The sequence below is a fragment of the Nicotiana sylvestris genome, chromosome 12 (assembly GCF_000393655.2).
Source record: "Nicotiana sylvestris chromosome 12, ASM39365v2, whole genome shotgun sequence".
NCBI lineage: Eukaryota > Viridiplantae > Streptophyta > Magnoliopsida > Solanales > Solanaceae > Nicotiana > Nicotiana sylvestris.
In genome coordinates this window covers 96,602,660-96,619,530 of record NC_091068.1, presented here as the reverse complement: position 1 = coordinate 96,619,530, position 16,871 = coordinate 96,602,660, and the positions used below count along the sequence as shown (strand labels likewise).

Genomic DNA, 16,871 nt, shown 5'->3' with positions numbered 1-16,871 from the left:
AATTGTGCTTAAAGAAGTATGGAGTTAATGTACATTGATGTGAAGGTGGAGTTATGGTTTGACATAAGTATAGGGTTTTCAACGTTGTATGTATTAAAGTGCTTAGGGAGGTATAGTCACTCTTATATCTAAATGTATCATACCCGTCCCGCAGCCTACATTACAACCAAATAAAGTCATACCTGATCCTAAACTGAATAGGCTTGATTAGTAGAGTAGTACACTACGGGCAAGCCTATGGTGCATCTTTTGTGGCATATGAATGTTATTTCTGAGAGTGAGTGAATTCTTTCTATCTTGAGTTCCTAATTGTTCTTAAATTTTATTGTGTGGAACTACTCTCTTTTATTGTGTGAGGTCACTTGATTCATGAAGGAAAGGTAGTGTCATTGACCTCTATGTAGAGTAAGTGAGTAAGTTGTGAATAATGTGTGGTACTTGTGAGTCAAATCTTGAGGTGAAGATGTTACACTCTTGTGCTTAGTCTATTTTAAATATTCTTGGTATGATGAGTTAGGAGAATTGCTTAAAAAGGTTGTGTCTATATAAAGTGTAGTTTGATTGCTCGAGGACGAGCAATGGTTTAAGTGTGGGGTGTTGATGATAGGCTATAATTGTGTATTTTAGTCGCTTATTGCACTCTAATTTACTGCATTTTAATTGAGTTTGAGCTTTAATCGCTAGTGTTTTGCACTAAATATGTGTTTTATGCCTTGTAGGAGTGATTCCGATCTATGTAGGCGTTATGGAATGAATTCAAGTGATTTGGAGCTTTGAAGTCTGAGTAAAAGCCCAAGACAATAAGCCGGGATCGTGTTCGGAGGTCGTGTACCAAGTCGGGATGTTAAAAGAGGACGAAATAAGTTCACTCTGAGAAAATTACACTGCCGCACCACATAGGACGCCGCAAGGCGCGGTGCAGCAGTGTAAAATGCTGCCTGATGTGAAAAGTTGAGGCTGCTGATAATTTCCATTAGCGCGTCGCATGGTGCGGCGCGGCTGTACAAATTTCACAGAGCCAGAGTCCTATTTCGCGCAGGAGAAGATGTTTAGTCTGGGCCAGACCCTACTTGGTATAAATACATATAAAAACGTTATTTTGAGGACTTTTGACAGAGCTTAGCGTGGGGAGACGCACTTTGGAGCAAAAATACACACAAGAACATCTCGGATTACTTCATCTTTTCTACTATTTTTAGTTATTCAAAACTGATGCAATTGTTTTATTACATCATGAGTGGCTAAACACCCATTGTTCTGGGGTTGTGATTTAGCCATGAATATTGTTGTTTGATATTAGCTTGACCTTGATTATAATTCATCAATATATGGTTGTTTCTTCAATTTTGTGTTTAATTGCTTAATTGTCTGGCCAGCAGTTAGGTTCTATTTACTATCTATGCTATGCTTGGAAAAGTCGTGTTTAGATTAGATAAGAATTGAAGAGAGCATGATCTTAACCCTTAGGTGGGGCGGATTTGTGGTTAGGATAGGAATATACCTAGTCACCGTTCTTAATTAAATATCGTGATCTTAATGCGTTCTTAATAGATTAATTTCATATGAATATAGGCGTTAATCTATTGCGAATAAGTGAATAGTACTTCGGGAGAAGGCTATGAGTTTATTGATTAATTAGCAACCATGAGTGAATTATATGAAATGGAGAGTTAATTAGAATACAATAGGATTGATGAATAGATCATAACCCTGAAATAGTTGTCTCTATTGAATACATAACAATCATTCTACTGCTTGATAATTTAGTTATTACTTAGAATTGTAGTTAGCATAATTAAACTCTTGAACTTGAACTTAGCTTTACGGAATAACAATATTGTTGTTTAGTGAGTAGTTGATATAAGTCTCTGTGGGTTCGACACTCGACTTATCATTTTATTACTTGTACGACCACGTATACTTACGTGTGCGTTTAGGAGCAACAGTAGGACATATTTCCTTGTATTCAGTTTTTATAGAGTGAATATACAATCATTTTCAGCTTACATGCTCTCCAATGTGTTCTTCATTCTAGAACCTTCTTGTTCATCTTCTTCTTAGCTCCAATTGATCTAATCTACGAGCTTCATCATGGTATTAGAGCCCAGGGGCTAAATACACGATTGTTGTGGTGGATATCTTCTGCTTTCTGCAGAATCATTTTGTTGCTGATTGTTCGAGTTTTTCCTCAATTAGTTAACCTAGCTTCTGCTCTTTTTTATTTGCGATGCGAATCTATAATTCCTTGAATCAGCTGAATCTATTAGCAATGGCGAATGGAGAAGAAACTTCAATTGGAACAAGTACAGCAATGAGCATAGATCATTATCACCCATTGTATTTACAGCCTTGTGATACTCTAGGTAGTTCCTTGATCTCTATTCAACTAACTGGATCTGAAAACTATGCATTGTGGAGTAGATCTATGAAAAAGGTCTAATTGGTAAGAGTAAGCTAGGATTTGTTGATGGACGGTGTACTAAGGATAAGTTTGATCAATCCTTGCATGAGCTTTGGGAGAAGTGTAATGCAATAGTTTTATCATGGATTATGAATGCTGTGAGCACATAATTACTTAGTAGAATTTTCTACAAATCTAGCACACACAAAGTCTGGACTGATCTGAAAGATAAGTATGATAAGGTTGATGGATCTCGCATTTTCTTCCTACACAAAGAAATTGCAACTTTATCGTAGGGAATTTCCTCAGTTTCTGCATATTTCTCCAAATTGACAGACCTCTGGGAGGAATATGATGCCTTGATGCCCTGCCTTGGGTGTGACTGCCCAGAATCTAAGAGCTATTTTGAACATTTTGAGTATCAGAGGCTGTTGCAGTTTCTTATGGGGTTAAATGAAACATATAGCCAACCTAGAAGTCAGATATTGATCATGAGCCCTGTTCTTACAGTTAACAAAGCATATTCTATGATAGTCTCTGAAGAAAGCCAAAGAGCTTTGGGAAAGTTCTCTTAGTCTGTAGACATTGGCGATGGGACAACACTATTCACCAACAAATGCATGAATTCAGGGAACAATTATAAGCCCAGAAGAGGAAATCTATTCTGTGATTACTGCAACTATAAAGGACATACAAGAGACACTTGCTTCAAGCTGCATGGATATCCAGCTGATTTCAAAATGAGGAAGAAGACAACAGGCTTTCCTCAAAGACCTATGGCCAATGCAAGCATACATGAGGAACAACAATCAATGACAAAGTAGGTGACCAATGCAAATACACAGGAGGCACAACAAGTGATCAACACATCTGCTGCAAATGTAGCACAAGGAGGAAGGCCAATCATGTTTACTCAAGAGTAATATGATCAATGCAGGGACAGGTGAAAATGCAAGCTTTGCAGGTACATCTAAGACCTTTGTTATAAATGAAAAGGTTAAAGATGAGAATTGGATAGTAGACTCTAGTGCAACCAACCACATGGTTCACACTAGAGATCTACTTGACAAGATAAACACAAATATCCTAGGCAATGCACAAAGGTATATTTACCTGATGGAACTTTACTTGATGTTGAATGTACTGGAGAGAGTAGAATTGGTGAAAACAGTATTGTTAAGAATGTTCTGTATGTTCCAAATTTTAAATATAACCTCTTGTCTGTGTCCAAGCTTACAAGGGACTTAAGATGTTTTATATCCTTTTATCCTGACTTCTGGATAATGCAGGACCTTCACAGTGGGAAGGTGAAGGGGACTGGTAAGGAATTAGAAGGTTTGTACAACTTGCAGCATCAGAAACTTGAAGCCAAGGCTGCAAATGTACATCTTCAGAAATCTACTGTGCAGGAGGAGGACTTAAAGGTGTGGCATGGAAGACTTGGACATGCTCCAGATAGAGTAGTGAAACAAATTCCAAACATGAAGTTCAAGGCTAATAATGATGAAATAAAGGAATGCACAATCTGTCCTTTGGCTAGACAAGGCAGATTGCCCTTCCCTATGAGTACAAGTAGATTAGATAAGCCATTTCAATTGATTCATGTAGATGTTTGGGGTCCATATAGAGTACAAACTCATAGTGGACATAGATTTTTCCTTACTATAGTAGATGATTGTAGTAGAATGACATGGATTTACTTACTAAGGCTCAAGAGTGATGTGGTTGTATGTTTGAGACAGTTTTTAGCCTTAGTAAAGACTCAATTTGTTGTGACTGTGAAAGTAATAAGAAGTGACAATGGATCTGAGTTTTTCAATTCTGAATGGCACAACTTATTTCAATCTTATGGAATGATTCACCAAAGTTCATGTGTTCACACCCCACAACAAAATGGGGTGGTGGAGAGAAAACAAAGACACTTACTGGAAGTGGCCAGGGCCATTAGATTGCAAGGTTATTTGCCTCTCAAATTTTGGGGTTAATGTGTAGAGGCAACCATTTATGTCATAAACAGGTTGCTTCTATCAGTATTGTCAGGAAAATCATCTTTTGAAATGTTGTATGGAAGAGTGCCATCTTTACAACACTTGAGAACCATAGGGTGTCTATGCTTTGTTAAGGTTGTAGGAGAAAAGAATAAGTTTGCAGCCAGATCTGTTGGAGCTGTGTTGATGGGATATTCATTGTCCCAGAAAAGATACAAACTGTATAATATTTTAACTAACTCTTTCTTTGTAAGCAAGGATGTCAAATTTATGGAGAATATCTTTCCATTTCAACTACTTAAGGAAGGAAAGTTGCAGCTTTTCCCTAATGGTGTACTGCAATATCCAGCCACTACTGATGTTATTCCTGTGCAGATCAAAACACAAAATAATGGTGCATCCCCTTCAACAATGCCACTTGCTATAGACAACCACACTGCTGATACACAATCTTCATCACCACTTCCTTTATTCTCTGAAGACACTCCAGCTCAGCATCCACATATTCCAGACCAAGATACACTTGTTCCTGTGGGTCCCCCATTTAGGAAGTCAGCTAGGACTACTAAGGAGCCTGTGTGGCTACAAGATTATGTCTGCAATTGTTCCTTGACAAGGCCAGAAGGGCAGTAGCCTTGCAAATACCCAATGCATGACTATTTGACCCATGCAGGCTTCTCAATCAAATATCAGTCCTATTTGTCCAAAATCACCAGCATTAGAGAGCCTTTGAATTATGAGGAGGCTGCATCAGACCCCAAATGGCTTGATGCTATGCAGTAGGAGTTGACTGCACTTAAGGACACCAAGACATGAACTCTGGTATATTTGCCAGCAGGGAAGACTCCTATTAGATGCAAGTGGGTGTTCAAGATAAAGTATAAGGCCAATGGTGAGGTCGAAAGATATAAGGCACGACTAGTAGCTAAAGGTTACAATCAAATAGACGGCCTAGACTATCAGGAAACTTTCTCCCCTGTAGTCAAGATGGTGATAGTTAGGGTAGTTATAGCTTTAGCTGCAGCCAACAACTGGAATTTGCATCAAATGGACGTTTATAATGCATTTCTCCAAGGGGACCTCACTGAAGAAGTTTATATGTGTCCACCCCAGGGATTTCCCAGCTAGGGGGAGAAGGTATATAGGCTGCACAAATCTCTATATGGGTTAAAACAGGCTTCAAGACAATGGAACCTCAAATTAACTAAGGCATTGCTGAATTCTGGTTTTGTACAGAGTCACTTTGACTATTCCTTGTTCACAAAGAAGCAAGGAACAAAATTAGTCATAATCCTGGTGTATGTAGATGATCTCCTCATAATTGAGAATGATCAAGCATTGATTTCTGAGGCAAAGACCATGCTGCAGAGTAATTTCAGGATCAAGGACCTAGGAGAGTTGAAGTTCTTCCTTGGGATTGAGCTAGCAAGGTCCAAGGAAGAAATGATGAACCAAAGAAAGTTTTGCAATAGAGCTAATCACTGACCTTGGATTAGCAGGCTCAAAACCTGTGACTACACCAAAGGAATGCAACCAAAGGTTCACTACTGTGGAATTTGATCAACACTTGAACTCGAAAGAAGATGAGAAGCTGGTAGACTCAGGGCCATATCAGAGATTGGTGGGAAAATTGTTGTACCTTACTATGACTAGGCTAGATATATGCTATGCAGTCCATGTGTTAAGCCAGTTCATGCATTATCCAAAGAAATCTCACATGGAGGCTGCTATAAGGGTTGTGAGATATATTAAAAGAGCACCGGGCTTGGGGTTGCTGATGAGTTCCAAACAATCCCCTAAATTGACAGCATTTTGTGATGCTGATTGGGTATCATGCCCTGTCTCCAGGAGATCAGTAACTAGATATGTGATGAAATTGGGAAATTCTTTAGTGTGTGGAAATCCAAGAAATAATGCACAATCTCAAGAAGCTCTGTAGAGGCAGAGTACAAGAGCATGTCAGCAGTAGTTGCAGAAATATCATGGTTGACAGGACTTTGCAAAGAGTTGGGTGCTGAAGTTGAGCTGCCAGTGGAGTTGCACTGTGACAACAAAGCAACGATTCAAATTGCTGCAAACCCCATATTTCACGAGCGTACAAAGCACATAGAGATAAACCTACATTTCATCAGAGAGAGGATTCAACAAGGGATTGTCAAGACCAAGTATGTGATGTCTAAAGACCAAGAAGCAGATTTGTTCACAAAGGCACTTGGAAGATCACAACATGAGTACTTGATGAGCAAGCTAGGAGTGCTCAACTTGTCTGCACCACCTAGCTTGAGGGGGAGTATTGAGGAGAAGAGTGACACATGACAGTCACGTGAGTTAGTGTAGTTAGCTGAAGGTTAGTTATAACTAATTATATGGTTAGTGGTTAGATAGTTAGTAGAGAATGATTAGTCCAGCTGTCAAACACATTGTATATAAGTAGGACATATTTTCTTGTATTCAGTTTTTTATAGAGTGAATATACAATCATTTTCAGCTCACATACTCTCCAATGTGTTCTTTATTTTAGAACCTTCTTGTTCATCGTCTTCTTAATCTAATCTACGAGCTTCATCAAAATTTGCATTGCATTAAATTTTCGATAAGTTCTGACGCTTTATCGCCGGCAGCCACTGATGCGTTAGAAAGGTATTAACGTAATTTTCTGCATATAAAGGGGTATTAGTGTAGTTGAAAGATGCAGCTCCGACCCTTTAACGTCAGGTACGATTTACGCGCATCTGGTCTAGGTGGATACATACAAAAGCAAACAAGTCAATTCGAAAATGAGCTGCTCTTTTTTGGTCCCAAAAATAATTGTTTATTGCAAACAGGAGAACTTCATATTTGCACTTTGACTTTGTGTTTAGATTAGGTCAAAGTTTCGGTGAGAAAGAGAAGAAATAATAATAAACAAATAAAAAGGAATTCCCAGCAGTTGTAATTCAATAATTAGCCCAGTGGAGCTGACGGGAATTGATCAAGTCCGACTTGTTTGATCTTTTACTTTTCTAATTTGATACAAATAAACCGTATTAATGCAAAACTAATGTATTTGATAGAGTCTAACAAGAAATAAAAAGTAGACACGTTTATGAAATTAATTAATCAATTTCACCTTTCATAGTGTACGAGTTTGAGATAGTTGAGCGCAAAATTACTTTTTAAAGTTTCAGTCACTCTGCTCTAAACTTAAGAATATTTTATGCAGTTTTAAAATCTAATTTAAATTTTATGCATATTAGAAATATTTTCTCGATAATAGTATGTTTGGTGCATATACCAAGTAACTATTTTTGTATCAGGTAAAGTTTGGGATATATTACTGGTGCAACTTCAAAGCAGTCCGCCTTTGCTTTCCACTGCCACTACCGCGCGCCGTTGCTCGTCTAAACCCTCCGCCGCGATTTTCTCTCCTATTTGGAGCTCAGGTCAGTGAAAGTAGTTTCCTTTACCTCCGTTCACAACTATTCTTATCAAAGCCTGCACATTCCCATGGCGGACCTTCATCGGAAAACTTTCGGCCCACTTTTTCTTTTGAAGCATATTCCATAACACATATGATTAGACTGAAGCATAGTTTGTGGAAGTGAGTGCGTGTGTCTGTGTTATTTTTTTTTTGGATGTTAAATTTTCAAGTGGTTAAATCTATTTCTTTGTCTGATCTGGAAGAAGATGTCCACCAGCATTCACTTCAAAGCAGTGTGTCATTTCTAGGTTTCGCTCCTCTTTTTTTTCCCGATGAGAAGGGTTCTTCTTTATCCGTATACCATGTATTCTTAACTTATTTCATATGACATCTTAAATTTTGGAACAGATATCTTGTACTCATACTGGAACCCAAAAAATAGACAGTGGGACCTGGATGTTGCGGAAGCCAAATGTATATAGTGTGAATAAGTCACAACTACTATACCAAAAATTATGACAGTCACCAAATAATAAATAAGACAATAAAACAACAATAAAGGAAACACCAGAATTTACGAGGTTCGGCTAATTTTGCCTACTCCTCGGACACAACCAATATTTTATTTCACTCCAAAAATACAAGTGAAATAATACTAAAGAGAGAAGATACAAATGCCTTAAACAGATGAGAAGGCAAATGAGAGGTGTGTTTAAATCCTAAACATTAGGCCTTCTTTTATAGGGGGAAAATCCCCCCAAAACTCAACTCCCAACCGATGTGGGACTTTGGCATTTTGCCAAACTTCAACAAATCTCCACCTTGGCAAAATTCCACATTTTCAATTCTCTCTCAATAACAAATTTTGGTTGTGTCTTCATCTTCAATCTTCAGTGTTCAACAATGTTGATCAAATCCAAACAATGTTGAAACTTGATCGCAGTCACCACCTTAGTTAGCATATCAGCAGGATTCTCCGTAGTATGAATTTTCTTCACTGTGACTCCTCCTTCTTCTATGATTTCTCGTACGAAATGATACCGAACATCAATATGCTTCGTCCTTGCATGATAAACTTGGTTCTTCGCTAATTGAATAGCACTTTGACTATCACAAAAAATTGTGATACCTTTTTGTTCAACACCAAGCTCCTTTAGCAATCCTTGAAGCCAAATTGCCTCCTTCACAGCCTCTGTAATAGCCATGTACTCTGCCTCTGTTGTAGACAAAGCAACTGTTGACTGCAAAGTAGACTTCCAACTAACTGGTGCCTTTGCAAAAGTAAACACATAACCAGTAGTTGATCTTCGTTTGTCCAGATCACCCGCAAAATCTGAGTCACAATATCCAACTACAGACTGATTGTCTTCCTGCTCAAAAACTAACCCGACATCTACAGTATTATGAATATACCGTAGAATCCACTTCACAGCTTGCCAATGCTCCTTCCCTGGATTGTGCATATATCTGCTAATAACTCCAACAGCTTGTGAAATGTCAGGCCTTGTGCAAACCATTGCATACATCAAGCTACCAACAACATTTGCGTATGGTACCTTTGACATATACTCTCGTTCAGCTTCATCCATTGGCGACATAGTAGTACTTAGCTTAAAATGGGAAGCAAGTGGAGTACTAACTGGCTTAGTCTTGTCATCTATGCCAAAACGTTGAAGTACTCTCTTCAAATATTCCTTTTGAGATAAACAGAGTTTCTTTGAACGTCTATCTCTAATTATCTCCATGCCAAGAATTTTCTTTGCCTCACCCAAATCCTTCATCTCGAACTCCTTCTTCAGTTGAATCTTCAACTTATCAATTTCTTCCAAATTCTTGGAAGCTATCAACATATCATCAACATATAGGAGAAGATATACAAAGGAACCATCTTTAAGCTTGTGCAAATACACACAATGATCGTATTTGCTTCTCTTGTACCCTTGCCGCAACATAAACTCGTCAAATCGCTTGTACCATTGTCTAGAAGATTGTTTCAATCCGTACAACGATTTTTCAAGTTTGCATACCATATTTTCTTTTCCAGCAACTTTGAATCCTTCTGGCTGAGTCATGTAGATTTCCTCCTCCAAGTTTCCATGTAAAAACGCAGTTTTTACATCCATCTGAACTAGTTCCAAATCCAATTGTGCTACCAAAGCCAACATAATTCTAATGGAGGAATGTTTTACAACTGGAGAAAACACTTCATTGTAATCAATTCCCTCCTTTTGAGCATATCCTTTGGCCACCAATCTTGCTTTGTAGCGAACATCTACTTGGTTAGGAAATCCTTCCTTCTTTGCAAATACCCATTTGCACCCAATTGCTTTCTTTCCCTTCGGGAGATTGGCCAATCTCCATGTATGATTCTGATGAAGGGACTGTATTTCATCATTCATGGAAATCCTCCACTTATCTTCTTCTGAACTTTGGACAGCGTCTTTATAAGTAGTAGGAACATCATCAGCTACAATTGAGGTTGCACAAGCAACCGTCTCTATGAGACGAACAGGTTTCGTTATTGTTCTTTTTGGCCTGCTGGTTGCTATTGATTCAAGTTGTTGTTGAGGTTCCTGAGTTGGAATCTCCTCTACTGGCTCTCCTTCCAGAGGGTAATCTTCATTTGTTTCCTCCTCTGCTTCTTGTGTAGGAAAAATAAATTTTCCCTCAAACTCCACCTGCTTAGAAGCACCTTCATTTTGTTTGGTATCTTCTGTTACCTTATTTACCATAGCAGATTCATCAAAGGTAACATCCCTGCTGAATATTACTTTCTTTGTCATAGGACACCATAAGCGATATCCTTTGACTCCAGAAGTAATTCCCATAAAAATAGCCTTCTTTGCCCTTGGATCCAATTTTGACTCTGTCACATGATAATATGCAGTTGAGCCAAACACGTGCAAAGAGTCATAATCTACAACAGACTTTCCATACCATTTTTCAAATGGTGTCTTGCCATCAATAGCAACAGATGGTAAGCGATTAATGAGGTGGCATGCATACGTAACTGCCTCAGCCCAAAATTCTTTGCCCAAGCCAGCATTGGACAACATACACCGTACCTTCTCCAGCAAGGTCCGGTTCATACGTTCTGCCACTCCATTCTGTTGTGGTGTATGTCTAACAGTGAAGTGTCGGACGATGCCATCATTTTCACAGACCTTATTGAAATGATCATTTTTGTATTCACCTCCATTGTCTGTGCGAATACACTTGATCCTCTTGCCTGTTTGATTCTCCACCATCGTCTTCCATTTGAGAAAAATTCCCAACACTTCATCTTTGCTCTTCATTGTATACACCCATACTCTTCGGGAAAAATCATCAACAAAGGTTACAAAATAGTGCTTCCCACCCAATGAAGGTGTTTTGGAAGGACCCCAAACATCAGAGTGTACATAATCCAAAATGCCTTTAGTATTATGGATCGTTGTACCAAATTTAACCCTTGTCTGTTTCCCTTTAACACAATGCTCACAAAACTCCAAGTTGCAAGCCTTGACTCCTTTTAACAATCCTTGATCTGATAGAGTTTTCAAGGATTTTCCTCCAGCATGTCCCAAGCGCATGTGCCATAGCTTGGTTGCTTCTGCCTCTTTGTCGTCACTGGATGTCACTGTCGCTGTCCCAATAACTGTACTGCCACGATAGCGGTACATATTATTATTCTTCCGATTAGCCTTCATTACCACTAGTGCACCGGAGCATACTCTCATCACTCCATTTTCTGCAATGATTTTGAACCCTTTTGATTCAAGGGCTCCCACAGAGATGAGATTCTTCTTCAAATCTGGTACATATCGAACATCTGTTAATGTTCTGATCATTCCATCATGGTTCCTTAATCGTATTGAACCAATGCCATATGAGGTAAGAGGGCTGTTATCCGCTGTGTGGATGACTCCATATTCTCCTTCTTGAAATTCCACGAACCAGTCCCTGTTGGGACACATATGATAGCTACAAGCCGAGTCCATCAACCATATGTCTGATGATGTTGATGACTCTGTTGTAACTAATGAGAAGTCTGAATCATCACAATCAGCTACATTTGAATCCATAATGGCCTTTCCATTATTATATTTGGCCTTATTCTTCAACTTCGGACAGTCTTTCTTCCAGTGCCCTTTTTCTCGACAAAAGGCACATTCATCTTTGCTTGGGTCTGGATCTTGACTTGGATCTTCCCTTCTTTGTCCTCGTTTGATTTTGAGGACGACCCCTCACAAATAGTGCTTCTCCTTCTCCGCCCTTCTGTTTTTCTCGCTTTCTTTGTTCATAGCTGTACAAAGCCGAACAAACTTCTCTGAGAGAAACTTCGTCATTTCCATGGAGTAGAGTAGTTTCAAGGTGCTCGTACTCATCAGGAAGTGACGCCAACAACATCAAGGCCAAGTCACCATCATCATAAGTTGTATCCATATTTTGCAAATCTGTGACCAACTTATTGAAACTGGTGATATGTTCATTCATCGTGGTACCAGGAACATAGGTGAAGTGAAACAGTCTCTTCTTCATGTACAATTTATTTTGACTGTTTTTCTTCAAAAATTTATCCTCTAGTGCTTTCCATAATTTACTTGCAGAAGTTTCCTTTGTGTATGGATATTTCTGCTCTCTAGCAAGGTAGGATCGAATGGTACCGCAAGCAACACGGTTGATAATTCTCCAATCTTCTTCTCCAATAACATCTGGTTTCTTTTCTTCAATGGCCAGATCTAGCCCTTGTTGAAAAAGGACATCTAGAACCTCGCCTTGCCACATCCCAAAATGTCCGGACCCGTCAAATATTTCTACCGCAAATTTCGCATTTGACACAATTCTTGTCATAAGCGAAGATGCCAATGATGACGTGTTGTTGACACTTGATGTAGATTCTTCTTGTTTATTGTCTCCCATATTTGACACAAATATTATTTAATAGCTGACGACACAAATCAAGATTATTTCCTTTCTGATGTAGAAGATCAGACTAAGCTGCAACCACAGAGCATACTCAGACAGAACCTTGACTCAGTTACCAAGATAAATCTTTTCTGATGTGGAAGATCAGACTATGCTGCAACCACAGAGCATACTTAGACAGTACCTTGGCTCTGATACCAATTGTTGCGGAAGCCAAATGTATATAGTGTGAATAAGTCACAACTACTATACCAAAAATTATGACAGCCACCAAATAATAAATAAGACAATAAAACAACAATAAAGGAAACACCAGAATTTACGAGGTTCGGCTAATTTTGCCTACTCCTCGGACACAACCAATATTTTATTCCACTCCAAAAATACAAGTGAAATAATACTAAAGAGAGAAGATACAAATGCCTTAAACAGATGAGAAGGCAAATGAGAGGTGTGTTTAAATCCTAAACATTAGATCTTCTTTTATAGGGGGAAAATCCCCCCAAACTCAACTCCCAACCGATGTGGGACTTTGGCATTTTGCCAAACTTCAACACTGGAAAAGATGACCCTTGTTGAGGTTTGCTATGAAACTCTCGCCAGCTCAAATTGTGAGGTCTGTGATGTTTGATATTTAATTCATGTCTTTATGTGGATAGGTTGGTCCAAGATTCTGCTTGAACCCAATTAAGATATTTGGTGGTAGCTTTGGTGGTAGCTTTGGTGGCCCCACCCTCTACGAGAATCCATTTTACGTTTCACCAAATCAGGTAACATTTATCCTCCGGTCCTTATTGTTTTGCTCGCTAAAACGTAGATTGTCTTATTTGTCTACAAGGCATTGGAGAAGAACTGGCTTATTAGGAGCAGATACTAAATGTTCTCCGCTCTTAATGTGCTTCCAGATCCGATCTTTAGAGAAAAAACAGAAGGCCGGGAAATATGCTAAGAAAGTCAAAGCCAAGACTAGGAGAAAAATGCACCAGTTGTCAAATCCTCTAGAAGTCGATGAGTTTGCTGATATGTGGAAGGAATGATGAATCATTGGCCAAACGTAGCAACTTTTTGGTTTTGCCGTTGTTTATTTTTTAATCACTGGACGCATTGGGAAATGAGAGCATCGCCAAGATGCTGCAGTTTTGTTCTAATAGAACTTATGTTTGCTATCCTTTTAAACCATCTTCAGATTGTTTTATTTTGCAGTGGGAAAGCGTTACACGGTGTAAAAATGCCCTTAATTTCATTCTGCAGTTTTCTATTATCATTTCTCTTTGCATCGAGACATGACAACTTCCATGGATTAGATGGTTATTTGCCTTTCCAATGCACAATATATGGCATGTAGTTTATCAGATGGATAATCAAAGTTCTGCTTTGAGTTGAATCCTTGTCACTAAATCATTCTTATCAAAAAAAGTAGACTCAACGTTGAATTATAGAAGGATGAACTGTACCAGCTTTGCTTCCTTTTCCAACAAAAACTAGAATTCTAGTAATAGTCATTTGAATTGGGGGTGATACCATATCAATTACTGGCTTAAACATTTCTTTTGTATGGGGCTCTGTATAGTCTTCTGTTCAAGTACTCAAAATAGTGTTTTACATGACAGAGTAAAGAAGTACTTGCGCTACCAGGTTTCACAAGAGATAATTACAGATAATCGTGCTTCTAATAACTGTTGATTAGTTATCTGAAACTTCAGTTATATATAACATGTTAACATATATAAATAGTGTAAAAATCTTTACGTTGTCTCTTAGTGATTTGCCATACTCTATTTCTTTTTCTATCCTTTTTCTTGCGCTTGGAGTGACTGCCTGCCGATGAGAACACTAATTTAGTCCACACTGAGCAGCTGTGTAATTAATTAAATATTAGTATTATAGCTCAAAGATCCAAATATCTAGATGCGCAAGCAATTTTTTTTTCTCCTGTGGTTGCGTATCTGGATATTTCAGCTATAATACTACTATATTTAATCAATTACAGAGCACAACTAGCTTCCTCTGCAGGACATGAGTTGAAGTGAGTGCTTTAGGTGGATAAGCTTTGGCGCTCTCAACCTGGTTTGGATCGTTTGACTATTGGTTCCGCGTTCTTTACAATCATAAGCTCTAGCATGTTAAAAAGTATCCATTTTTTCCTATCTGCTCCTTGACATCTTCAATGAGTGATCTCATGAAATTGATGTAAGTCCAAGTAGCTCTGTCTGTCACATTTTTTGTACACAATTCATAAGCTATTAGATTTAGATAGAGTACCTTATTATAAATGGAAACACATGAAGTAGGGAGGTCAAGCTGCCCGAAGAAGCAAAAACATTTGAATTTAATGTCCTTCAGAGAATCAGTAGAGCTTGGCCTAAAGAAAATCCCTTTTGCTTTGAGTTCTGTTACTGATCGAAATGAATGAACAGATTTCTTCACATTTTTTTTCATCTCTAGCTCTTCCTCTAACTGAAGGATCACATTTTAACATAATATATTATTAGTCTACTATCATTTAATGTTTTCTTAATTAACAAATAAATTCACATTTCATAATTCAAACCGAGCTGCTCCATAGTTGATTAAATATTAGCTCAATGATCCAGATCTAGATCTGGATAAGATAAGCAACTACAATTTCAACGGATATAAAATCTATATTGCTCATAATTTCAACGGTCCAGAAGCTTCGTATTTGAAGTTTGAACTACCTAAGCCAAATTAACAAAAGAAGTTGAGAGACACTTGACATATTTTTAACAAATAAAACCCAATACTTCCTTTATAAAAAGCTGTATTCATTTTCTTCACCTTGTAAAAGATCTCAGCTAGTGAGTTCCCTCCCATTTTGGAAAGAAATTACAAGTCTTATATAGATATGGAAAGAAGCGTACCTGAGGCACCAAAGAGCCCCAAGAAGGCCACAATCGAAGAGGAATACAAGAAGAATCTTGAGTACATTGAAGAGGTGACTAGCAAGGTTGATGAGGTCCAATGTAGAGTTCTTGCTGAAATCCTCTCCCAGAATGCCCATGTTGAGTACTTGCAGCGCCATAATCTCAATGGCCGCACTGATAGAGAGACATTCAAGAAAGTCGTACCTGTCATCACTTACGAACATATTCTGCCTGAGATCAACCGTATAGCCTGTGGTGATAAATCTCCTATCCTCTGCTCCCAACCCATCTCATGAATTTTTGGCAAGGTTCTTCTCCCTTTTTTTTTTTTTTCCTGAATAGAAATTAAGTAAAAAATTTATCTCACATTTTGGGTTGTAGGTATTGAAGTATGTGACCATACTATTGTTTACTTAATTATGTCTTCAACAATAAATAATATTTGCTAAAGGGGCAAATTTTGATGGACCACATGCAGTTCTGGCACGTTTGGAGGAGAGAGCAAATTGATACCAACAACAGAGGGAGAGGTTGGGAGGAGATTAGAACTGTTTCAGAAACTTCTGATGTCTGTGATGAGCCAAGTGGCTCCAGATTTTGGAAAGGCTCTACCCCAATTCCTCCTTCAATCTTTGAAGATTGTTGCCTCACAATTGAAGAATCTCTAAACGTCCTCTACCGCCAGGGCCGTGCATCTGATAAATCCATGGGGCCTCTGGAAATCAGGGTGGTGGAAACTGGAACTTTTGACAAGCTCATGGACTATCGCATTAGCTTAGGTGCTGTTGAAATGTCAAATATTTCAGATTCCCACATCGGTGGGTTAGCAATAGTTGGGGGAATTTTTCCCCTATAAAAGAAGGCTTAATATTTAGGATTTAAACACACCTCTCATTTGCCTTCTCATCTGTTTAAGACATTTGTGTCTTCTCTCTTTAGTATTATTTCACTTGTATTTTTGGAGTGAAATAAAATATTGGTTGTGTCCGAGGAGTAGGCAAAATTAGCCGAACCTCGTAAATTCTGGTGTTCCCTTTATTGTTGTTTTATTGTCTTATTTATTATTTGGTGGCTGTCATAATTTTTGGTATAGTAGTTGTGACTTATTCACACTATATACATTTGGCTTCCGCAACAATTGGTATCAGAGCCAAGGTACTGTCTAAGTATGCTCTGTGGTTGCAGCATAGTCTGATCTTCCACATCAGAAAAGATTTATCTTGGTAACTGAGTCAAGGTTCTGTCTGAGTATGCTCTGTGGTTGCAGCTTAGTCTGATCTTCTACATCA

General features: G+C 38.4%; 2 protein-coding genes and 2 long non-coding RNA genes across 5 annotated transcripts; 3 read left to right on the top strand and 1 right to left on the bottom strand.

Annotated features, from left to right (window-relative positions):
- Positions 1-2,269: 2,269 nt before the first annotated feature.
- LOC138883418 (uncharacterized) lies at positions 2,270-2,976 on the top strand. Its single transcript, XM_070164103.1, has 2 exons — positions 2,270-2,434; positions 2,698-2,976. The coding sequence occupies exons 1-2, from the start codon at positions 2,270-2,272 to the stop codon at positions 2,974-2,976; spliced, it is 444 nt and encodes a 147-aa protein (XP_070020204.1).
- A 4,696-nt stretch (positions 2,977-7,672) lies between these two features.
- Positions 7,673-14,373, top strand: LOC104237484 (ribosome biogenesis protein BRX1 homolog 1-like). Of its 2 annotated transcripts, none has more exons than XR_011404602.1 (3): positions 7,673-7,811; positions 13,357-13,467; positions 13,603-14,373. XR_011404602.1 is itself a non-coding variant. In XM_009791669.2 (3 exons), the coding sequence occupies exons 1-3, from the start codon at positions 13,263-13,265 to the stop codon at positions 13,732-13,734; spliced, it is 258 nt and encodes an 85-aa protein (XP_009789971.1). In that variant the 5' UTR covers positions 13,204-13,262; the 3' UTR covers positions 13,735-14,373. The 2 variants fall into 2 exon arrangements, 1 of the variants encoding a protein (XP_009789971.1); XM_009791669.2 differs by lacking the exon at positions 7,673-7,811 and adding an exon at positions 13,204-13,277.
- A 117-nt stretch (positions 14,374-14,490) lies between these two features.
- LOC138884279 (uncharacterized) lies at positions 14,491-15,664 on the bottom strand. Its single transcript, XR_011404442.1, has 2 exons — positions 15,580-15,664; positions 14,491-14,907 (listed from the first exon to the last, which is right to left on the bottom strand). It is a non-coding gene; the product is annotated as an uncharacterized lncRNA (long non-coding RNA).
- Positions 15,665-15,806: 142 nt separating this feature from the next.
- On the top strand, positions 15,807-16,526 carry LOC138884277 (uncharacterized). Its single transcript, XR_011404441.1, has 2 exons — positions 15,807-15,890; positions 16,061-16,526. It is a non-coding gene; the product is annotated as an uncharacterized lncRNA (long non-coding RNA).
- Positions 16,527-16,871: the final 345 nt, after the last annotated feature.